We start from the raw sequence: 24733 nt of genomic DNA on the forward strand, positions 1-24733 counted from the left end.
TCCGCCAGAAGAGACCATCATTTTGGGAAGCAATGGAAGAAGCCTTGCATCAGGCACCCAAGACTGCCCACAAAGCTCTGCCTCGTGGCAAAGTGCTTTCTGTTCTTGCACTTCCGACTGGAAATAAATGACCACTCTCACACCTTATGGGCAATGAAAGGTGATCAGTAGCAGACTGCATTTGGCCCTGGTGCAAAGGACGGTATGTCTAGCTAATCATTAGCTCCATGTCTTCAGTCCCTGAGTCCTGTGAAGCTTCACAAGAGCACAGCTGTAGTGTACGTACCCTAAACAGCCATGTCAACAAGAGTGATATTCTTTGATATTAGCAAAAATAATGTGGTCTTCCAAGAAGAAAGAAAATGCAGTTAAGTTCCCTAAAATGAAGATAATCTATGCTGCTCCAGTGAATCAGTCTTACAGCAGCATTTCTTCAAAAGCCCAGAGACATGACCTCTACAAATATTTTGGTGACTACGAATACTATGATGACCTACGGATTCTTTGAATTTACAAAATCCCTGCTGCATCAATCAACAACAAAGCTTGTGTTGTCACCCCCTCAGACCAAGCACACAACACCTGCAACATTATCAGAAGTTGGGGAGGCAGGATTTGAACAGCAAGACTAAAAAAAAAGGAAAGGCCATGAAGGATCCTGAGTCTGAGCCATTGCTGGTTCTGTCAGACTGCAATCTGTTTCTTAACTTTTTTCTTTAAAATCAGGGTGAGATCACTGTTTTTATTGAAAACGTGCTGCCCAAGGTAGGAGACATCCATCTGTGAAAAGATCTACAGTCTAATGACAAATATTATCAGGCCTGCTGAAAAATTTTGAGGAAAACCCAGCAGAGAAAACAGTGTCCCCGACCTTGGCAGAGTCTCATAACAAACACCATCCTGGAAATAACCAAAATGAAGGGAGGGATTCTACACAGGAGCCAATTCTTTTCCCTGCTTCACATTTTATGACAAAAAGCATGGGGAGAGCACTACCCCAATATCAGTACATTCCATCCCAGGGTCTCTGTGCGCTTTACAAAACCAATTTAACTTCCAGAATTGCCCAGAGAAGCCAAGGTGCCCAAGTGGTTAGCTGAAGCTCCCACTAAGAACCAGACAGCCTGTTGGTTCTTGAGGGTGGCAGGACACACCAGTCTGATCATCTGACCTTCTGGATATATGGATATATATCACATAGCCAGCTCCTTCCAGGCATATCCTCCTCTCCTTTCCAGATACTGGCTCCAAAGCAGAAAAAGGAGGATAGAGCCATCCTGGTCAACAGATAACATCTGCTCTAACCACGAGGATTTTGAGCATCAGAAGCAAGCTTTAGAAGGCTGCATTGTTTTCCAGGATGGGCCAACTGTCCAAAACTGGGCTACAACTTTCTCTTAGTAAAGTACCTCTCCAGTTTTCAACCATTTTATCAGGTTGTCATGTATTCCCAGTTTGCAATCCAGCATCTAGGATGGACACTGACTCACTGCATTTCTAAGCTGTTTGCCTTATTTATGCTTGCTTAATACCTATGTCCCAGCTTTCCTATTTGCATGATGGGGTCACCGAATTTCAGGCACTATGGCATAGGCTGATTACTAAGTTTTGACAGAACAGTCAGAGTTCCTTTTAAAGTTGCTATCAAACAGCAAGCCAGATTTCTGAAAGATTGCTTCTTCCATTTGCAATGCAGAAGCCACTTATGAACTGCAGGACTGCCAGCAGAGTAATTAACCCAGTGCTTGACAGCTCATGCTATTTGATTTCAGTTTGGGGGGGCGTGTGCTTCAGATCTTTTCAATTATAGAGAGTGTCTTCAATACTTTTTTTTCTTTTGGTAGGTTTCATGATTTATAAGCACGTCTGTGGTTGGTTGGCGTCTGTTTTTTTCTGATGATACTAGTAACTAGCACTGCTTAGCCAGTCTAAAAATAATGTGATGTAGAAAAGGAGCAAGCTTTAGAGCTTCATACATAATTCAGATAAACAAAACACCCACTCAATAACTACCAAAACAATCATACTATCCTCTACCTTACCTTCTCCCTTCCTGTGTCACTGTCCCAATGTCCTGCTCTTGACTGCTTAGGTTTCCATGAGGAAAGGACCATGCAGAGTAAGTTACAGGATCAGGACCGCAGACTGCGAGCTTGCAGAAGCAGAGACTTCATCTTGACAGATTCTTCAGAGTGCCACACACATCTCTGCTGATACAGAAGTAATAATAATAATTTCATGCTAAGAATTCTGCCAGTGCCAATGGCCACTAGATAACACCCCTACAGAGAAGTAAAAAAGGGCCCTTAGTTCTGTCAGACAACTTCTAACATAAGCCAAGGGGCCTGATGTTAAAGTTCAAAACTTTAGATGGAGAGATAAAAGCAACTGAAATGTAAATCAAATAGCAACCCCTCATGGTTACGCAAATTCAGCCAAGTGTCATTATAGCAAACACCCGAACCAGATGAACTCAGTAAACATGGAGGCTGCAACCTGGGTTCAGATGGGGCTTCCCTTCTTTATATAGGCAAAAACTTCCACCTCCTTAATTCTTGGAGTTGGTAGTCTTCATTGCGGTAACTTCCAGGACCAAGCAGTTACATTGTACCAGGTCAATGCGTGGTGAAAGTAAATTTCCATCAAAACCAGACTGTTCCCACCAATAATGAGATACTGCTATGAATTGATTAGGCATGTACTATCAATTAAAAACACCAGAGGAGAGTTTCTCAAAGAACATGCTTGCTCAAGAATCCCTTTTCTCCATTTCGCCATTTAATTAGTCATTGCATTATAATTAACAAATTCATGCAATAATCATTGTCATTTTAATCATCAAAGCTGAATGTACATTCCTTCTCATTAAATAATATTAAATACAACAGAAGATGCTAACGAGGTTGTTTCAGAGCTCCAGGAAATGCTCTTTTACATACATGCCAAAACAGGCAAAGATTGGTTTGTTACAGCAACTTTCTGTATCTTCCAGGCTATCTTACAGAGTGTAACATATCCAGATTGACCTAAGGAAGGAGGAGAAGCATGGTTTGCAGAGACAGTATCTTTTATTAAACAGCTCTCTTTCTCTAGATACTTGCCATGTTTTAAGCAGACTTTGAAGAAATTCTTACTAACATGTTGAACATTTGGGAAAATGCTGATCGACAGCTACGAGGGCTGAAAACTTCCCATTACTTGTACGGCATCAACATACACTTTCCCCTGCAAACACACTGCAGGAAGCACAGAAAAACCACTTCTGAGGTGCAGGAGTATTTAAGATTTGGTCTCACGCCAGGGTGCCACTACGATACAGATAGCTGCCCTCCAAGGCATTAGAGACCCCACCAGCTCACTTCACATCAGCTTCAGGATTGCAACAGCGTGAATAGATTTTGCCACCTTAAGCTGAATTTCAACCAGCAACGAAACTGCATCCTGTCACCAACCTATAACATCTTGCCCTTTTGGTTTTTTTTGGTTGGCTCTCCTCACACAGGCCATCACAGCCAGAGTCCAACTCCAGGCAGAGGCTCAAGATGCAGATTTCCCTTCCACCCCTACTGCAGTTAACAGGTGCTCTCTTTTCACTCCAGCTAGCAAAGCTCATCCAGAAAAATCACAGCTGAGCAGGGGAAAACTCTCCTCTTGCATGCCTGGGAACGAGATTCAATTGCATTTTGTCGCAGTTTAAGTTGTACAATGCAGCTGGCTTATCTATATACCCATTTTGTGTTGAGGGATGGAGAAAAAGAAAAGGGAAATCCTTCTAATCATGTCATCACAACAAACCAAACACACAGGATTTAAAAAGCCAAAATTAGGTATCAGTAGAAACATATGCCACTGCTGCCCCACTGATCCTGTCTTACACACTGTACCAAATTTGTCTGGACAAAATGCTGCATTGCATCACCTCACCAGACAGGAAGATTCTAAAAATTAGGATTTTGCAGGATGAGCTTGCACAGAACGTGTGCAAAACTGCCCTCTGCTGTTTAGATTGAGACCTGCTCAAATAAATGATAGTCTGACCAAATCAGTTTTTAGTTGTCAGGGTCCAGGTTGTGAAAAGGCAGAACTATCTGACTTCAGCTGCTTTCTGCCTTCATGTACAGTAGAAATTTCATACATGAAAGCCACTCATAACTGTCTTGCAGCATGGACTACTCGGACAGATTTGCAGGCTGTAGCAAGATTGTGCTAACTGCAACAATACTCCCTTCAGCAACTATCACGTAGCGGGTGAGCACCAACAGACATCCTCTCACCCCAAAGATGAGTCAAGAACATCCTCAGGGTGTAAGGGAAATAATGGTAATCGTGAGTGTGTGCTGCAGGACATGCATCTGTCAACCCACTAAATCAAGGCCTGACCTTTACAAAACGGGAACTGGAACTGTGTGTCTGGAGTCAAAAGCTCATAGCACAGAGGCCTTTAAGAGCTTATGATTATTAGGTTATAGCAGCGATCGGAAAACAGGGCAGTGACCTTATCAAAAGATGTCCAGTAAATATTCTGCAAAACTAGCACCTGTAAGCCCCTACTGCAGGGAAAGAAATGAGAACCTGGATTTTCTTTTCAAGAACATACAGAAACCACCGTACTTTGAAAAAGCTGCCCATTATCTAGTGCCAGTATGATGGACAGTTTGGTACAGAAACACCACGGAAGGGCCAGCTGTTTTCTGTGGCTTCACTCACACATCCATACACGGGACGTGGCAAATTCTGCCCTCCAAGAACAGCATCAGATGTCCACATCATCTTCTCTGGGAAGCTCTGGTTTGGTACAAATGCAGAAAACAAGTACTGTTACCTGCACCAGAACTTCAGTTTCCGGAGTGCCTCTGATGAAAGCTAACCCAGTCCTTGTGAATTAAGCACAAGTTTCAGCTCTTTGCAACAGGCTTTTGGTCAGATTTGACTGCTGTGCAGACAGGCTTTTTTTGGTCACTGCATAAAGGAGACCATAAGCTGTACTGGTCAGTGTAAACGCACAAATTAAAAACCAAACCGATACTTGGGTATAACAGAAGCCTTGAAGAAAATTTTTTTTTTTTTCACATCAGCCCTTTTCATATCCATGTTTAAAAATGCAGAGGCATGGGTGTACAGTACAACCTGCCTTTGAAACACTCACTAAAAGCACTTAGTGACCACTTCAAAGATTCCCTTGAAGTTTAACTCACGTTAATTTTAAGACAACGGTCATGTAGGGCCACCATTCAGCCTAAGGGACTTTAAACACACCATCAACAGATGTACAAATGAAACTTTAGAAAGATTCTTCTGGGTGCATAAATAGTTGGAGCTTTACTTTGATGATGGCTGGCTGGCCTCCTACACAGCAGGGCTGGGACTTCTTCATTTTTCAATTTAAGGGCTACAATAATATTCTGTCATCCCCCCGGGTAAGGAAATTAGTGCCAGATGATTCAGTGTGTGCCTGATCACTCTGGTTTTGGATTCGATTCCATTATCTAGAAAACTCAATGGTGAAACATCAAAGGTAGTCCTGCATGATCACGAAACTAGCTGGGGTTTTTTCTATAAAAGCTGCCTGAGAAGCTCATAACTGATGATAGGAGACTCCCCAACATAAAACTAACAGACCTCTGATTTCCTTTATGAGAAATCCTCTTAGTGCTGAAAACAAGTGCCTTGTTCTTGGAGCACCACAGAAGGGAAGATGACTCTTTCTGGGAGAAAGATTAGTAGTTTCACCTGAAGTAAAGTAAGATTACAGATCTTATTCACCAGCAGCTGTGAGCTCAGCAGCACCAAATCCACAACTGGAATGGCTCACTTCCACCTTTTTTTTAATTTGCACAGGTGAAAATAAATATGGTACTATGCACAGCTAACACAATGGCATTACTACTACTGATGCAATAACATCCATGATTACCACTGCACTTCCGATGACCTGCACTTTGCTTATGTCTGAAACCAGTTCTAAATTACAGCCTCCTACATCTGTGGGTTGTGCATGCTAGCACGTTGTTGGAGCAACAGCAAATTCCCATTCTAGACAGTATCTTCAAGTCTTCACAGTTTGTAAGGTATTAGCTTCATCAGGAGATTTTGGAAAAAAAAATCTTAAGCCTTGTTAAAAGGATTCATCATTCCCACCCTATTAGCCAAGGCACTCAAAACAGGTATCAGAGCTTGCTCTAGCATACTAACCAGGTACTTCTGGGTTATCAAATATGAGAACAAATTTGTACTTCAGGCTTCATTTAAACCTATGCTATCTAAAATTTTGTTTGCATCTAACTTTGCAGGATCAAGAAAACTAAAAAGGGTTAGAGTAATATGTGTGTCTATGATGTTTATTAAAGCAATGACCGTTTGTAGACATAATCAGACTATCACCTAGTCTTTCATCAAAATCAGAGGAATTGAAATCCAGGTTTGCTAAAACATACTTAGTTCAGGGGAGCTTTGCTGTAAGCTGAATTGTGAATTCAAATTGTCATCATTATACCAAAAAGGGTAGAAGATTGTTGAAGTTTGAAGGAAGGGTGCCACCTTTGTCTTATGTTTGGGTTTGTTTTTCAAGGCAGGGTAGAAGAGTTTGATTTTCCTTAAGACAGGAAAAAGCTGAACCTAAAAGATATTACACTGAAGCGACCACCACCAGCAAGGACAGCAGGTAAACATGCTAACAGTTCTGTCAGCATAACCTATGAATTCTTACTTTTTAAGGGTCAGAAAGGAAAAAAAAACTCCTCCAAAAAGCCTCACTGTACTCGTTAAAAATAGAATCTTCTGCAATTTCACAGTATTTTTATTAAGTATTCTAGGTGCAGAATGATTTTGTCCCTCTAAAATAAATCAAAAGGAAAAGAGCAAACCAGCCATAGTCACCCGAAGAACATGGCTACTAAGTTTTACTTTTACATTATGCTACCTGAACAATTCAAGCACAACCAAAAGACTAAACTACAGCCAGCTGTTCAAGAAATTTTTGTTCGTACCAGCCATTAACTTCAGTATTTGTCGCATTACAGAAAGATTCAATAGCACCTCAAGTCTTGGGAAATTTTGTTTTCAAGGGGCTAAGGGGAAAATATCTCTTCCATGGCAAACCATCTAAGCAGACTGACTCAGTAAGAACCATTTCTACTCCCAAACTCAGGTATCTGACTGTTAGGTGACGATGAACTATCTACTTAACCTCTCAAAAATTCTGTGTGAGGCAATTTCTGAAATGTTGAGACCTATGGTTTGGAAGAATCCACCATAATAGAAACTTACACCAGGCTGAAATGAGACAGATGGGAATGTTGGCTAAAGTGCTCTCAGAGTATCTCACTTCTACTTGGACTATGCCACCTAGTACCTTACTATTAATGTATCGGCATCATTAGCACAAACTATCAGCTGGTCTGAAAGACAGATACCTTGAAGCATTCTCCTCGTAAGTTAAAACAAGTCACCATGCCAAAAATATAAAGCTACATTTTTAATTGTTTCTTCTGCCACCTGAGTGGTGATAGCACAAAACCAGAGAACAGTAGAAACCAATCTGTTTTGACATTTAGAACATCCTATCCATGGAAAACTTGCTTTCAGAAGCTTGCTTCTGCTACTCACTTGAGTCTGTACATTATTTTTTCATCGGCAAAGGAAGTTTACAGTATCACATCATACTGAAATTTTACATCATCTTTCTAATTCCATTAGCTTTAGCTAGTTTAGCCCAGGGATATCATTGTCTCACCTTATCAGTGCAATTTTTTTTTTTTTAAGGCAAATGCCAAAGACTGTTAACAACCATTTTCTATCGTCCTGAAGACTAGAGACTGAAATGCTAACTGCCTATTTTGCAAAAAGGTTTCAAGCTTTCCAAAAAAAGCTCTTACAATCTGCCCCAGGTTCTATTCCAAACAGCTTTATTTCAGACACCTGCATTAACAGAGCTTTCATGTTTGCCAGATACAGTTTTGACTTGTATCACTTTAGATGTTATTGCTCCTGACAGAAATGGATTTGTCATTCTTTCTGCAGCATCATTTATTATCATTCTAATTTGCATCTCTTTCTAAGGTGATCGGTTACTGTTTAAGTGATCACATGTCTATTTTTTCAATGACACAAGGTTTTAAACTTAATTAAAAGCATTGGAAGACCAGCCATAACATTAAAAATAAATTTTAATGCTAAGTCATTTTTAGATAATTTGCTCTGACACCCAAATGTTCTTAAATTTAAAGTAGTACTAGAGGGACACACAAGTGCAGATAAATCTTTATTGCCGTAACTTTGTTTTTTCAAAAATGAGCATTGGGTCTTTAATAGGTCGTAGTTTTATGTCTTTATATGTACAACATTACAACTGCATATTTTAATAATAATGAAGTTAGTGATACTTTGATAACTCAACACAGTGTATTTATAAAATGAATTCTTATCAAAATACACTTTTCACTGGGATAATAAATAAAATCCTGCGAAACCCACCTACACAAAGTTAATTTTAACTCTGGTAGAACCCGATGTGGTACACAGTCCATTAACTACTATGTTTGCCCCTTTATCCCCCTACTGATGCTCATCTTCTGGGGTAAGAAAACATTTTTTCCCCCTGTTGTGGTGTGACCTCATTCAACATCATCTTCAGCCAAGCACTGTGCACTTACAATTCTCTGTAAGAAGGAGAAAAACTCATTCACAATTACATAAAATTGACAGTAGGCAACTGATTATCAAGCAATGTAATTTTACACTGAACATTAAGCAGTGTAATTATTGAGCAAACTGGTTAATATTAAAAATGGTAATCTATTTGACATAAGTTTTTGAAGTCAGTTCCGCACAAATTATGTACTGTGCAATGCCTAACAAAGCCAAAGTCAGATAAATAATATCCTATCAGCCTCAAGTGATGACCTCTGTGTGGTTTTTGGCACTGTTCTCTAAGGAAACATTTTTGCTCCATTGCTTCCCCAGACCTTTACATCTTGTGTACCTGACACTTCTCAGTGTTTTTACTAATTATATGGACCTTAAACCGAAATGTAACCAGGCCTGAGCTGTAAAGAGAGCTGACTGATGCACAGCACCGAGTCTTTGCTTTATGTGAGGTAACACCATTAGGGAGTACCCTTGCATCTCCAAGAACGTAAAACATATTATTTATTTTACAATAGACTCACCTGCTAGCATATTACCAACGTTACCTGCACAGTCCTTAGGCTAAAAAGGGAGGGCATTTTACACAGAGCTACACACACTTTTATCACCAGGGAAACCCCCAGCTTCCAAAACTGTCATGTGTTCTGGTGCTAGTTAACATTTTGCGTTTATAGCTGGCCCAGAAGCAACAGGCTAGCAAAAGTAACCAATTAATTCTAATAGACTTTTATAACACTTACAGACACTCGTAGATATATAATTTTAAAAAAAAGCCTCAAGACCTAGTGCAAGAAAGTTGCTGCTTTTCTGACCCTCCAACTTGTATTTGGGAAACAATGGATCCACTTATCAGAGCTGCGGTCAGATGTCTCTACTTTAGAAGAGCTTAGCACACCTTATGCATGAGAGAAGTTTTGTATTCTTTTTTACCCTGTTTGCTATTAATGCTACATGACGTTTTTCATATACACTTTTTAATGTTTCAGATGAAAAAAAGCTTCTTCTAATCTAACTGAACATATACAAAAAAAATACTACAAAAACCAATACTCAAGACTGATGTAGTGGGTAAGAGTAGTAGTTCAATTATTTTCAAACCAAAACAACAGGGAACATTTCACATACCTGGCTTATTGTAGGGAGCTTAGTTAGAAGCATTTGAAAGACCGGCGGTGGAAGAGTCTGCTGTAGAACTTGTAGTAGCTGCTGCGGCTGTCCACACACAGCAATGGCATTGGTTAAGTGATCAACACCTTTCTCATATTCACCTGTATGACAAATCATAATGCTTTGCGATCAACCTTCTTCCACAATGTGAAGTATTTACATAAAACATCCATCAACAGTGGATTAAATTACTGAAAATCAATCCACACTTTTCTTTCCTCCTCCCTTGCTGGATCTTCTGAACAGAGAAGGTTAGAAACAAGTGAACAGATTTTCCTAGGTGAATTTGACTCCCCAAAAGATCTTAGTATATAAAAATCATCCTCTAGCAAAGGTAAAGAAAAATTATTTTATAACTTACCCTTCAAAAAAATTTATATTATTACCTTGAGCTAGTAGTTCCTCGCCAAGCTGAATCTCCTCAAGGAAAAACTTCTGAACTGCTTCAGCATCTTTCAGATCAGGCAACTATAACACACACAGTAAAAGTGAAGTTGGCCCTTAAACATCAGTTAATGAAGAAGTTAATGAACATTCTCAACTGAAATCAAACATACACACAACCATACTGTTACACTGAAACTGGAAAAAAAAAAAAAAATTACAAGTGTCATCACTAAGTTAAATGTACACAGAATGTTTTTGAAAATCAGACTCAGGTCTCATATCATTGTATCACAAATTTGTAGAGAGAGAGAGCCTGAAATACCTCTACTCAGTTTATTATGTACGCAATTTTGTAGCAAATATAAATTCTCAGGTGTGTTATGTTTATCGCAACTATATTTCTTACAATTTCTTACTATCTTTTCCTCCAGGATTCATTGGCAATAAGGAAAGAGAAATCAAATACTTATAGCAAAAAACTATCAAGTTCAGTTATAGGTGTGTCCCAGCAGTGATTTTTAAGTCTGAAAAGTCCTTGCACATACTACAAAGAGGAAAACACCATCACATCACGCAGTAAATGTTGTACTTTGTAGTACAAGGTCTCCCTCTGACCAAAAAAGGATCAACCATTTCATACGGTTATTTGTCAGCACTAAAAAAACCTAAAGACTGCGCATTTGCCGAATTGTTTGTAATGCTGGAATCAAAACAGATCCTTAAACAAATCTTACAAATAATACAAATGAAACATCTTTCAAAATAGCACTGCATTATTGAACACAGTATTACCTTGGAAAGCCCTGCTCTCTCTTTGGCAAGCTTCTGTTTCTTCCTTCCTGTAAGAATAAAAACATCTTACATTTTTAATTTGCGATTAAAAAAGCCTTCAGACTATAGTTCAAAACTGTGAACAAATCGAAGTTATTTTCAAAATAAGAAACTGGTAATATATTCCAAATATTGAAGACTGAACACAAGACTGCAACCCACTCTCTGCAATAGAATATCATTTAGAGGTCTAATGAGGGCTGGCAGTAGCACACCAACTCAAAATGGCAATTCTTCTGCTGGCTATGGTAAACACCAACTGTGCAGGGCCTGCAGCAGAGCATACCTCATGCACTAGAGGCATGAAGAAGAGAATGAGAGTAATACAGGATTTCTCTACATGATCTCTAACAATGATAAGCCACATAAGAACTGCCTACACGTCCAGACTATCTAATTTTGAACTATATGGTGCACCACCAACGGGAACTTTAGCAGGTCACAGTACGAAAGTGTACTTTCCCATCTGCTTTATAGCGAAGACTTGGGAACTAGCTATGTAGGTGGCAGTATCTCATCACCCCACAGCAAGAGCAATACTAAAGCATACATTTCTGAAATCTGAGGAAAGCAAACATTTACAAGTGGAACAAACATTTACAGATTTAATTGCCCAAACTAAAGGCATAAAGTTGGTCTGCAACATAAAGTTGTACCACTCCAGCAAAACTAGTGTAATTAAAACGATATATAGCTTACTTTTAATGTAATTAGGCAGGTATAAAGTATTTTACAGTGGCAGCTACTCATACAAGAAATAATAATTACAGTAATACTGGTGATTACCTTCGAATAATCATTTTTGTAAGTCATCAGTTCATCAACTGAAATAGTTATACCAATATAACTTTCAAATACAGCCTATGGTTAAACAACTGTACTCTTACTATTTGTCCTCAGTGTCTGCTTGGTGAACATTTATGTTGACAAAGAACAACTGTCACACAGCCCTGATTTTTCTTTTGAGACAATTTTACAAGCTAGAAATACTTCCAAATATGACTAGCAGTTTTAATGGAAATGAGTTAAAAATTTGTGATTGTCTCAATGACGAAGACATTCAGGAATACTATCTCCTGGTAGTGATAATGTAACACGTGAAATCTATGGACAAGATCAAGTGTTCTTTATAAAAAGGGAGTTCACATTCTAACTACATGGATCACCCTTTTACCTTCTACAATACCTTAACAACCCTTAGTACCTGGATTTCTACAACTTATTGACCTGTGTACGTTATTTTACAACATCATATGCAGAAAAATGTGTCATATAGAACGGTAGCACACTATAATTTTATAATTATGGTTGTTTTCAATATTAAAGAAGAATTTATCTCTTGAAAGTTGGTGCCTTCAATTAGCTCACTCCAAGTTTTCTGAAGCATTAATTTGCACAAAACTTTAAACTGCACTACTATGCAAACCAGTTTCACTATCAAAACAAGCCACATTGCAACTGTAGCACATTGAGTGAAAACATCAACAAAAAGTACAAAGAGTAACAGCTTAACATTGTACATCATTTTCAGGAGAAAATTGTGTTTTCTTGGCATGGCTATGACATCTTCTAAAAGATTACAACAGGTATCAGTCACAAAGTTAAACATTCAGAGATAAAGAAAAAAAGACATGCTGGTAACTGTAACTATTTAATAAAAGCTTTTGACCACTGATCACATGCATATGAAATCATATACTTTAACCTGAAAATAGTAAAAGAATGTGAAGAGTCACCAAGATTTTAAAACTGAACACTGATCTACAGAATTTTTCAAGTCTGATTACTATGCAATTTTTCTTCCTCTTCTTAATACATTTTTACAGGTCTCCTCATAAGTCCACTAGCTAAAACAATTACAAAAAACAAATAGCTCTAGAGGATAGTTCGGAATTCTTCCCATGCTGGCTGGTAACACTAGTTTTAAAATATCTTGCAACAACAGCCAGAAGTTACATTTGTAATACAACAAGCAAAACGCAATAGCTTTGGGCAAAAAAAAAACCCCATACCTTAAAAAAACCGAAAATTTTTTTGTTTTCCTTCAGGGACCTCCAAGAAAATGAAAAACTTCCCTCTTTTGTAAAGACATCATCACATTTAAAAAAGAGGAAGGGCAATCTTTCATAGAAGGAATCTTAGTTAATACAGAAATGCACGTGCATCCATTCAAAACAGAAAGCTCAGCTGCAGGTCTCAAACGGCACGTGACTTGCAGGTTCTTCAGGCACAGCTCTTTACCTGGGGAATAAGTTTCAAATGCAAACCAATGGATAACCTGACACGCTGGCATGGGTTGCAAAAATCCCTGAGTTGCCCCAGCAGCTTCAAACCCAGTCCCACAAAGGAGCAGAACGACCAAAAAGCCTCTTGCCTCTTCAGCTCCCACCCGTGAAGTCTGCCCACTGCTCTCCTCTCACTCAGCTGTCCAGGCAGAAGGTGCTCTGAGGCAAAGTTCAGCATGGTCAGAAATTCTGGCTGTCTCTGAACGACGAGATCAGTGTCTATACTTGCATACAGAACAGTTCTGTTTTACACATTCAAGAACACAAATAGTAAACACATCTAAAAATCTTATCATCTTAAAATATAGCTATGGAAACTAAGCAACTCCAGATAGCTATGCTACCTTTGGGTCCCAGGATTAAATATGGACATGCCCCCAAACTAGCAATACAAAAACCTAAAATAACACAAAACTTGCTAAATAAATAAGATTAAGACATCTGGAAATCCAAAGTCCAGCAGTTCTTCAAGCCTCCTAGGAAATGACAATTTTTCTTCCAGAAACCTGATTCTGGCCACCTCATTTTTATGATGAGCCTTCGTAACGTAAACTTTGGTCCTAACACAGCCCAAAGAAATGTACAATATAACTGGGATGGCAAAATAATATTGGTTCTTCATTGGTCAGCGTGTGCTTGATGAAATACAATAGGCAATCCACTGACATGTAGTATCTCCTGTCCTTCCCAAATTTTGGTGACATTGCACCATAGAGGCTGAAAAACAATCTTATCCTAAAAATGTTACTGGAAAAGATCTGCTGTAAAGGTGACTTCTACAAGTTTTTCATCAAATATCCCTACTATTGCCTGAGAAACTGTATCTTCATCTAAAGAACTGCAACTGGCTGCTGCATTGGACCTTTTTCGGTCAAATATTTTACAGCCCAAGCCTTACTATGCAACAGTAAAAATGCTGTAATAATCAGATCACTGGCACCACTACAGAAGCATCCATACTAAAGAATCAGTTACTGTACTAAAAAATAGAAGTAAAAAAAAAAATCCTTAATATTATCTAAAGCCTTACAACTAAAAGCAGCCCAGTGTATCACATCCAAGGATCATAAGTCATAGAGTGATATCCTCCAAATGACAACAGCCATCCCCTATCAAACCACAATGGTTTCCCACTTTAAAGAAAATGTTAATTCTTAATCAGAGCAAGTCTAAGGTTTATTCAGAACATTACTGGGTAGAAGCTCAGATAATTAAAACAGTGGGATGCAAAAATCACTTCCAGTGCTTCTGCAAAAATCTTATGTAATCCAGTATTTTCTCTACTACATATTTAACATCATAAAAAGAACACGGCTGAATATATTGCCAACAATCGAGTTTGCTTGTACAAGACAAGCACATACCAGTTTACTATACTAGAAATTCCCAATGAGTGAATTGCACTGCAGGGCAAAAAGTACTTGGAAGACACACAAAAAGTACGCACCTAAGATCATACATACATGAGCAAGGGCCTGAATATGAAGTATTTGAAAGACATAATTTGCTGTGGAAGAGCTTACAGAAAGCAGAATACACTGTTAAGCGTCAACACCGGTCACTCAACAAATTCAATCCATTAAGACAGAACCAAAGCATTTAAGTTACTTTTAAACATTATCAGGTAAATATTCATTTTTAACCTGACTAGTTATCGACTCTTTCATCCATGAAACTGCTGATCACGCTATGTTTACTTGCTGGGAAAGTTTACCTTACTGGTAATTTATTGTCTTCAGATTAGTTATCAAAGGAATACTATACATATTCCCATGATAAAAACAACCCAGGACAACAAATATCACTTATTTCTCATCATTCATTTGAGTACCTTGGATGAATTTGCGTACCTTGCGTACTCACGCTTACAGTTACATTTAAAACCTTCACTAATTATTAAGATATTTAAATAAATGTTGAAGATGTGAAATAATGAAGAGCCACGGGAGAAGAGCTCTACATTTTGGATTAATCAACCTTTTTCTCTGGCATTCATTCTTACCCTGGAAGCTAATAACAGAGCTGCCAGGAGGGTTAAGAATGCAGTAGATAAAATACCTGAGGGCTCCTATCAACTCTCGCCTTACTACGATAACAACTTCACTATAAGAGATCGCGTTGCTTTATCTGATGATCTTCCAAAATCAGAAAAATAAACGTCGCCACACAAATGCAGTGGCGATAACAGTATGGCTGACTGTGTAGGCTAACAAAATTTTAAAAAAAGAGGGAGGCAAGTTATTTCCAAGGCAAGCTTCTGATGCGGAAACACGAGTTACCCAGTAACCACACAGATGACAGACAACGCGCTCCTCCGGTTTCGGTAAAGGAACGACGGGAGGCCATAAAACGCAGGGGCTCGGAGCCTGCCTCGCACAAGCGCACCTGGGCCAGTGCCGCCCGCCAGCCCCCAGCCTGCGGCCCGGCCAGGCAGGCCCTGCCGCAGCCTCCCGCGCCCCTCTCGCCCGGTCACCGCGGCAAGGCGGGCTGAAGCCGAGGGGGGGCGGGCGGCGGGAGCTCAAGGCCGTTCCTCCGCGAGGAGGGGGCCGGGCAGGCCGCTCCCCGCCGCGGCGGCGGCAGCCCGGGAGCAGGAGGGCGCTGCGGAGGCGCCACGTGCCGCCCCCCGCCCCCCGCGCGCGGCCCGGCCGGGCGGGCGGGGAAGGGGAGGCGACGGCCGTTAGAGGCCGGGCGCGCGCGGCAGCCGTTGGAGACCGCCAGCAGGGGAGGGGCAGGGCGGCGGCGGCCCGGACACTCACGCTCCCGCAGCCGGTTCTTGAAATTCGGGTCGCTCCGTCTCTTTCGGTCGAAGTAGATGCAGTAGCCGATGAAAAGGGCGCCGCAAAGGCCCGCCGCGATGGCGCTGGTCTTGCCCACCATCATCATGCCCGGCGCCGAGGGGAAGGTGCCGCCGCCGCCGCCCCCCGCCCCCACCCTCCCTCCCGCCGCGCGGCCGGCGCCGAGCTCCGCAGGCACCTTGGGGAGAGCGGGCAGCCAGAAAGGACCCCACCTCGCTTCCGCTTACGTCATCAGCCAGCGGCGGCAGAGGGCGCCTCCTCCAGTGCCTGCGGGGAGGCCGGCCGGCCGCCCCCGGGGCGCATGCGCGGGCGGGCCCCGCCCTACCCCTGCCCTGCCCCCCCGGGCGGGCTCGGCCCTCCCCGGCCGCGGCGCGCTTGGGCCGCCGGAGAGAAGGGGCAGCGCCGCGGGAAGGGACACGGCTGGGGAGAGCGAGAAGCGCGGAGGGGCCAAACCACACGGTCCGCGAGAAGGCCGGGCGGCCCGCGGGGGTAGCGCACAGGGAGCCGCGGTCTCCTCCCGCCCCGGGGGAGCGCCCGCGCCCAGCGGGGAGAGACCCGCCGGTTGCACGGGCGGGAAGGGCCCGCCCAGCCGAAAGGCCGCTCCCGCTGCCTGAGCATCAGCTTTTCGTCGCCCAAAAGACCGAAGTCTGGTAAACTGAAGCTTAACAGCTAGAAAAACAAACCCAAAGCTACCGAGGTGGTGATTTGCACATCATCGCAGCCTTGGTCTGCACAGGAGCCGCTTTCTCTGTAGTCGTTTTGAGTAACTCTACACAACTCCAAAAGAAAAAACTCAGTTACTAACCCCTGCAGCGAGACCTCAGCCGGAGCTGTGTTCCTGCCACACTGAAATCAAACCATGCCCCGCCTGTACTGGGACCGGGGCACGGGCACGCACCCCATGCTGCCTCCCCGCAGGAGCCAAAAACCCCAGAGCAAGCACCAAGAATGACTACAGCCATATTAGCAAACAAAATTTATGACAGAACACCCTTGTATACATCAATCTTTATAACAATAATGAACACTGTTATACGTTTGATTTTTATCAAACGACTGTTTGTTTTTCCCAGCTTTATTTCCAGGAATAGTTTTTAATCTTTTTGGTTTAGTGCTCCTCTTTAACGGGATTGCTTTTTCACCAACAAATGAATCATTAGAGCGCCTCTTGTTTTTTAATGTGGTATCAACTCTGTCCTTCGGAGCACGAGACTGAGCTGGACTTTTCTGCGGCGCTTTCCACTTCTCTCCACAGCGCTTCACTCGTATCTTTCTTCCCATCAGAACAGAGTCGTTGAGTTTCAGAGCAAGATGTACAGCGTCCGTATTCTACAAGAACAGACATTCAGTTTAAAACCAGCACTACTTCCAACTGATTGCTTTCAAATAAATAGTTGCCTTTCTTTAATTTTTGTAAGCAAGATTTTGCAATAAAAAGCGTTCAAACTGCTCTATTTATTGAATGACACAACTCTGCTCTGCTCAGAAACACCAGCACACCCACGTAGCCCACGCATCGAGGCACAGACACTTGAAAATGGGCTATAAAACAGCTTACGTGAGACATGAAAGACAGAGGCAGAGAGATGAAGGAGAAACTGGGGAAAAAGGTATCCGGCTGCAGGAAATAAACTAAGGAAGATGCAGCTGGGAGGTTGCCATGAGAAAGCAAGCTGTACTGAATCCAAAACGGAGAGCCAGTCAAGCAAACCAGCTGCAAGAAAGAATTCTGCTTGTATTTGGACACACAAGAAATGGGAGAACATTGCAGCTACACCAAACGAACTCAACTGTCCCTCCTTTAAGTCTTTCCCTTAAAGTTCATTTCTTTCACCCCAGCGTTTTACAACTTTTCTTTGTACACAACCTAAAATAGTTTGCTTTGTATCTGCTTCCACAGAACTGGTCTTCCACGCTGCTTTTAACGCACACAACTACGCTACCATTTAATGTCATACAAAAAACTACTAAACAAAAATGTTTTTAAAGTCTATAAAGGCAAATCCCAATTCAGATTTCGAAGAATTCCCAGTGTCCTGAAGCATGCTATTCATACGTACCTCAAAGAGAACGTAGCCGAAGCCTTTACCCAGGCCGGTCTTTCTGTCTCTCACAATTCGCACTGCTACTACGCCTCCACAGACAGAAAAGTGTTCTCGCACAGCATCATCACTGATGTCTGCAGGCAAGCACAATGAAACAGATGCCTCTTCAGTCAGACACACAGCTTTAGAAGCCTGGCCCAAACCCAAATATTTTATATTTGCCAATTCAGGTACACAAACATATCTATTTAAATATATATATTTATATATAAATATATAGGTACACAAATATCAGTAGTTCAGAAAAATTCCAGCAATTTAACAATGCAGACTTTATAAAGGGCTATTTAGTTTGACAGTTACTGATCCTCTAGCTTTGAAGAGTACAACATAAATCACAAAGAGGAATGAAGGCAAAGACCGAAATAAATTTCTCAAATCATTTCATTTACGGTTTGAACATAGTGGAAATTAAGATTCGTGCTAATTTTTGTAGCTCCTTCATATGCCAGAATCTCTTTCTAAGAATTAGTGCTGATGATAATGAGCTTGAGCTGGCAGTTCTTGAGGTCTAATGCTCATTGACTGAGGCCGTGAACGTTGGCTGAATGGGAGAGAAGGGATTTACAGTTTCCAGCCACAGTTGCTATACAATTATTCTGATAACGGCCGACGCGTGAGGCTCTCGGTCTCATGCCTATGCAAAACAGACATGTGTGATGTACCAATACAAAAATACAGGTTATCCTCTTTTCTGTATAGGTATGCTTCATACTACGGTAAATCCCTTTACACAGATATAATCGTATCTCTGCTAAAGGGAGGGGCTGAACTTAACAGTACAGGTTTAATTACAGCAATGGGACTTAGATGTGCTGAGAAACATTCAAGCTGCTGAAGTCATTTTCAGAGCACTGCAAATGTCCAAACTGTTTTTTCTGCAGGTGCACAGAGGAAGGTGCAGTACTGACCTAAGCTCCACACAACAGGCATTAGTAAGATCACCACAATCAGATTTGTCACCTATCCAGATTTTCAGACAGATCAAGTTTTAGGCTGAAGTCTAAGGCCTGTTTGTTTCGGCATTACTGTCAGCAGTACGTGATGCTGGCTCTGCGTCAGGCCTCAGGCAGAGGACATGCCTTCATCCTGTATATTTATGCATCCACACCACCCCCGAGAAAGACGAGGGTGCTTGTCCCAAGCATCCTCACTCCACTAACACCCTCATACGGACCATACCTGATGGTGATCCCTTCATCTACTCTCCAGTCTACTCAGAAGCAGCTGAATATTCATCAAGCACTGACCTCAACTATACAGTAAGCACCTCCACACGGGTAACAACCAATTGCCAATAGCTGCCTGGACAGAATCACTCACCCTGTGGCTCGCAGACACATCAAAATGAGAAGCCATCACTGTGTATCACTTGGAAGTAGTTCACAAACAGGTACCAGTACACGTTTAACTGTTTAGAAAGCTATGGCCTACGCAGTTTAGTCATATTTATTTAAAAAACATCAAATGACAACACGAACTAAAAGTGCTAGCAGTTCTAGCTACAAAAAGAAAACAACTAATCTGCAGAACTTGCCAGAAACTTACAACCTCTTTAGGTGTTTCAGTTAAAAAATAAAACTGCTATTAAAAAAATTAATTCCAGTAAAAGATATTTAGCTATCTAAACATGCTACTCTAAATATCAATAAATAAAAAAACCCTCATGTCAACATATTCCATATATGTTAAGTAATGATGCATAACAATCCATTTTAGACTTACCATATGAGAGATTTCCCAAGAATACCGACCGTTTATTGTCATGCTAAAGAAAACAAGAGATACAAGATAGTAAGTTATTTGTTACAGGGGAAGAAAAAAAAAAAAAACACCCAAACCAGAAAAGGGTTTTTCTAGTCACAAATATTACTTACTGAACTGGTTTTTGATGCAATGTCAACTCTGATGTGAAATCCACTAGCAATTTCTGCTCCGTTTCTTTTGTAGCCAAAAGCAAAAAGTTTTAAAATCAAAATGAATAGGTGTTATTTAATTTACAATGTCACTGCATAGCATTATTTCAAAAGCAAATTTACTTGTAAATTTGAAAAAACATTTTATTCTGATTGAAGCAAAAGAGAGGAGGTAGTTTAAATTTATCTTTTAACACTCTGTAAATCTACCTCTTCAACAGGGGATGAGGAACAAAACTGAGACTTACTCATTTAGAGCCTTAATGGCATCACATTCTTCCTTAAATACAACATAAGCGTTAATGAACTTCGCATTAGGATGCACCTTATGCCTGGAACATGAAAAAGACACATATTGCTTAAATAATTCTGATGGCGTGCGATGCACAAGCACTTCTTGTTAAATACACTTGTGCCTCCTCTTGCTTTGTGCACAGTAACAACTTCATTTCTCTTAAAGGTCAAGCTAGCCCCTTACGTCCAAGGGAGTCTCACTGTACATCTTACACAGCCTGTATACGCACCCTGATCAAGCTTCCTCAACTCATAAATATATCCAAAGGAATTAAAGACTATTAGCATCTTCCTCCTTCCTAAAATATACGAAATGCAACCTAAGAGAACAAATTACTTACTAGTATACCGGGCACATAATTATTTTTCACTTGTCAAGAAAACTTACATACACACAGAGGTAATTACAAAGGTCAAAGAAACACAAAATTAAAAAATTAATATAGCCAAATATGTAACAACCAACACTTAAGGATTATTTTTGCCTTGAAAAATAAAGCACAAAATTCACAAGAGGAACCTACTTTATTGCTGCTAACTTTTTGGATAAAGTATCTTCCGCTGGAACCTTTAAGATAAAAAGAGCTTTAGTTAAGTGGGCCTAGTGTCAATTTCTCTCAAATATTTGTTTTTGAAGACAAAGAGGAATTCAAACAGGTACCATTCCCACCCAAAGCAACATAGCCAGTACAGTGAGCAAATGCTGTAACTGGCTATTCCTAGAGATGATTTAGAAAGACCTCAGAATTAGATAGTTCGCTTTGACTTCATCTGTTGCGTTTCTTGAGTTCCAAGATTGTTATCTTCAAATATTTTTTACAATCAGTGTGTCTTTGCTACTATGATTTAAAACCAGGTAAGTAATACCTTAGCTAAACGAGCAATAATAAAAGCATTCTTCTTACAGAGAAAATACAGCTCTGATAGTATCAACTGCTGCTACGGGAAGAGTAAAATGTGATGAAAGGAAAGATATGTCTGTGGTGCCTCTGTCTAAAACCTCCAAGGATTCTTCTAATGGCAAAAAATACACATCCAAACCTGCTTCTGAACTAATGAATACTACCCTTTAAGATCAGAAACATAATTTTGTTATATAACATCAGAGGAAATAACCTACCAAAGACCGGAATCGAATGGATTTTATTTGTCCATACTCTTTAAAAAGAGATTTCAGCACCTAAACAGAAGATACCAAAAATATTCAATATATTTTTGCATCCTGGTAATAACAATTAATGTGGAATAATTTATTAGCAAGATTGTTTTTACACTATTTTAATTTTACTTACACAAGGTCCGTTAAAGGGCTACTAAAAATATGCAAGTAATTTGTAACTGTTTCTGTGTTTCTTGTGGCAGCTTCTTATTCTACAGATTGCCAAAACTGAATTCATACCCCTTACTATGGAAGAAAGGATAAATTTAACGTATTTTATGCAACAATTTGAAGTATTATTTGCATTCAAAATTAGAAGCACTCTCTAGCTTTGTAATTGTAGTTCTCATTTATTAAGTCATTTTTCATTGAAAAAGAAACTAACCAATTCTACTAAAGAAAGAGCAACTGCATCCACTGCTGTAAAAAGCCTAACTCCAGTAAAACAAGAGAGATTGCCTCTAATGGTTTCCATAATAAGCATTATTTCCTACTTTCTCAAAAAGCAATTTTAGTCACAAATACATGTGACTTCTCAGCTGGAAACATCCCCTCAAACTAAGGACTGTTGTAATTCTTTTCATTCCTTTAGCTGACAGAATCCACTCACATACCTGAACAGTACAGTTGACAGGCAAGTTTCCAACAAACACTGTTCTTCTGTCTACCGTTTCATCAGCCACCTTTTTTTTCTTTTGGTGTTTTATAGTAGCACCTGTATCTGAATTGACAACACTTTCGGTGACGGCATGAGAAGCCCGTTTTTTTTGCTTCACTTTGTTTTGAAACAGTTTTTGCTCCTCCTCTTCATCTGCCTGCTCCAAACCGCTCTCTCTTACCAGAAAAAAACAAGCAAATTATAATTGATGGGAAAAAAACAGGGCTCTTGAGGTCAAAGAAGTGAAGCCTCCAAGATAAATATTTTAACTTACATTTTAAATTATGTTCAACACAAAATTTCAAGCATTATTTTGCTTATTGTGCATTAAACAAACATATCTGACCATTCCAAAACACCAAAAACTATTTGCTGTCCCCAGGACACTGCATTCACTATTTAGTAGGTGTTATAAAGAAAGAATTCAGAAGTAAATAATTTGATATTCTCTAAAATGGAAGGGGGGGAAATTTGTCTTTGCACGCTAGAACTAAGGAGAGATTTAATTCTTCCCAGTATCCAGGGCACTCACAACAGACAATCCTTTGGGATCCATCTGTACACTAACAAATCTCTATCTGTCCAAACTTGCCATATAGCATGACCAACAAGCAGACCTGAAGAAGCCTCTGGAAGGCTACCGATACCAAAACAGCAAACAAAAGTTTCACGGGCATGGAAGATGCAACAACGCACAGTGTCAGAGAGAGGACGTGGTGTTAGCCTCGAGCTGCAAACAAGCAAGCTTCGTTACCCAGACTTCACTGCACAGAGACCAGCTTCCTGCCCGCGCTGACAGCGCCTTGGTTCAACCCTGCGTGTTTAAGGGAACGGGCAGAGTCACAGAGCAGTTCTGTGTCACAGCAGAGGGCAAGTGTGCTACGGACAGCAAGCTCTGGTACTGTGCTGCTGCTGAAACCGCCTCTGCTCCTTTCACTGCAGGTCTGCCGGATAAAGCCAGCTGCAGTTAGAAAGCATCGCCCCGTGCCAGAGAGAACTTTCTGTCTAAATCTACAACCTTCAGACCTGTTAGCTCTCTAACAGGGGACTTGCACTTCATGGACCCAGAACCTCAAGAAGCTGGAAGTATTTACTACCTTCTGGGGCACACTACAGAACATTTTCACAATATTCTTAAAAATAAACTTCTTAAACACAAGGTTCAAGACGAATAGTAGAACAGAACTTTATTGTTTCACTGAACTCATAATCTTACAATTAATCTAGGTGATGTTTTTTTAATCTTACTATAAAAAGTATAATCTGCTCACCTGTTTGCCAGTTTTTTCTCTGCTTTTGAAAGTTCCTTCTTTCTGGCTTTCTTTGCTTTTATAGGAGGTTCTTGTATGATGGATGAGCTCTGGTCTTCTGACGCTTTCTCCACTTCTTCTGTACGCTTTCTTTTCTTATTTTCCTTAAAAAAAAAAAACAAATTAACGTGAAAAAAACCCAAAATTCTAGAAACGCCCTACTATTATTTTATATATTGTAATTTATGGGGAACACCACTAACTGAAGCCATCAACTGCAAGAAGTGGTGCTTCCGACACGCCGGGCTGCCTGGTCGCCGCTGCGCCCACCCCAGCGGTCTCACCCACCCTCCCGCCCTCCTCACGGCGTTTCTGCCCCGAGGGGACCACCACGGGGAAGGCGACCGACGGCCTCGCACGCCAGGGGCTTACTACTCGGCTGCTACGAGGAAGCCCTCTCGGATAACGCTGCCCCTCCGGAAGCCGCCCGCTCTCCCGCCCATCGCCCACGACCGTTATCCGGCCCCTCTCGGGCACGAACGCGCAGGCAGGAGGGAACCGCTCCGCTGCCACCGACACCCCCGCCCCAGAGCATCCCCCGCCCGACCGGGCGCGTCGCCGTTAGCGCCGTCCCCGACCCCCGGGCAGGCCAGGAGGAGCACGGCCCTTACCCCCGGCACGGCCACCAGCACCGGTGGGGCGACGGCGGCGCTGAAGAGGCGGGCGAGCGGCGCGGCGGGCGCCCGGCCCGGCCAGAGGCTGTCCGCCACCTGCCCCACCACGTACTCCGCCTCCTCCTCCTCCCCCTCCGCCCGGCCCCCGCGCGGGACCGCGGCCTCAGCGCGCGCCCGCCCGGCAACCGCCGCCCCGCCTCGCCCCCGCGCGCGGGGAGGGCGAAGCGGAGGGCGGGGAGGGCGCGCGATGGAGCACGCCGCCGCCGCCGCCGCCGCCGCCGGGTCCTGCGCCCCCCGCGGCTCCACGCCCCTCCGGCGGGCCCTCATGGCCGCTCACGAAGTGTGTGGCGAGGAGCGCTTGGGGGCGCGTCACTTCCGGCGCGCGGGACGGGAGGGGGCGGCCCCGCTGAGGGAGGGCGGCGCTGCGGGCGGGCCGGTGAGGGGGCCGGGGGCGGCACCGGGGACGCCCTCGTAACGCTCCGTGAGGGAAGGGTGGTGAGGGGCTGGGCCCGGCGGAGGCTCCGGGAAGGGCGCCGTGCGGGGAGGCAGCGCCTCCGCGCCCGCTC

The 24733-nt window shown here is 42.0% G+C and overlaps 2 protein-coding genes and 1 non-coding gene across 4 annotated transcripts in view; all 3 read right to left on the reverse strand.

Annotated features, from left to right (window-relative positions):
- TOMM20 (translocase of outer mitochondrial membrane 20) overlaps positions 1 to 16319 on the reverse strand; it is a 36042-nt gene extending 19723 nt beyond the window's left edge. The window contains exons 1-5 of one of the 2 annotated variants that reach the window (XR_012673082.1): positions 16073 to 16319; positions 10993 to 11039; positions 10200 to 10281; positions 9772 to 9914; positions 2043 to 2207 (exon numbers count right to left, since the gene is read on the reverse strand). Coding sequence is in view for 1 of the 2 variants with exons in the window: in XM_075146466.1 (XP_075002567.1) it covers positions 8613 to 8657; positions 9772 to 9914; positions 10200 to 10281; positions 10993 to 11039; positions 16073 to 16199 (444 nt within the window). In the remaining variant the exon portion in view is untranslated. Of the gene's footprint in view, positions 1 to 2042; positions 2208 to 8247; positions 8658 to 9771; positions 9915 to 10199; positions 10282 to 10992; positions 11040 to 16072 lie in introns of those variants that run through there. The other variant, XM_075146466.1, reaches the window with a different exon arrangement.
- LOC142081514 (small nucleolar RNA SNORA14) lies at positions 15228 to 15362 on the reverse strand. Its single transcript, XR_012673376.1, has one exon. It is a non-coding gene; the product is annotated as a small nucleolar RNA SNORA14 (small nucleolar RNA).
- Positions 16320 to 17074: 755 nt separating the features above from the next.
- On the reverse strand, positions 17075 to 24521 carry RBM34 (RNA binding motif protein 34). Its single transcript, XM_075146465.1, has 10 exons — positions 24165 to 24521; positions 23515 to 23657; positions 22200 to 22419; positions 21547 to 21606; positions 20951 to 20994; positions 20381 to 20464; positions 20094 to 20157; positions 19942 to 19984; positions 18172 to 18290; positions 17075 to 17440 (listed from the first exon to the last, which is right to left on the reverse strand). The coding sequence occupies exons 1-10, from the start codon at positions 24492 to 24494 to the stop codon at positions 17114 to 17116; spliced, it is 1434 nt and encodes a 477-aa protein (XP_075002566.1). The 5' UTR covers positions 24495 to 24521; the 3' UTR covers positions 17075 to 17113.
- Between the last annotated feature and the right edge of the window lie 212 nt (positions 24522 to 24733).

Source organism: Calonectris borealis, chromosome 3 (genome assembly GCF_964195595.1).
Source record: "Calonectris borealis chromosome 3, bCalBor7.hap1.2, whole genome shotgun sequence".
NCBI classification, from domain to species: Eukaryota; Metazoa; Chordata; class Aves; order Procellariiformes; family Procellariidae; genus Calonectris; species Calonectris borealis.

What these genes read in the sequence shown, in the direction of transcription:
- RBM34 (XM_075146465.1), bottom strand. Translation starts at nt 24,494, where the DNA reads ATGAGGGCCCGCCGGAGGGGCGTGGAGCCGCGGGGGGCGCAGGACCCG. An exon ending in TGCTGGTGGCCGTGCCGGGG is followed by an intron (nt 23,658 to 24,164) that starts GTAAGGGCCGTG and finishes TTTTTTTTTAAG; the next exon opens with GAAAATAAGAAAAGAAAGCG. An exon ending in CTTGGGAAATCTCTCATATG is followed by an intron (nt 18,291 to 19,941) that starts GTAAGTCTAAAA and finishes GCTTGCCTGCAG; the next exon opens with ACATCAGTGATGATGCTGTG.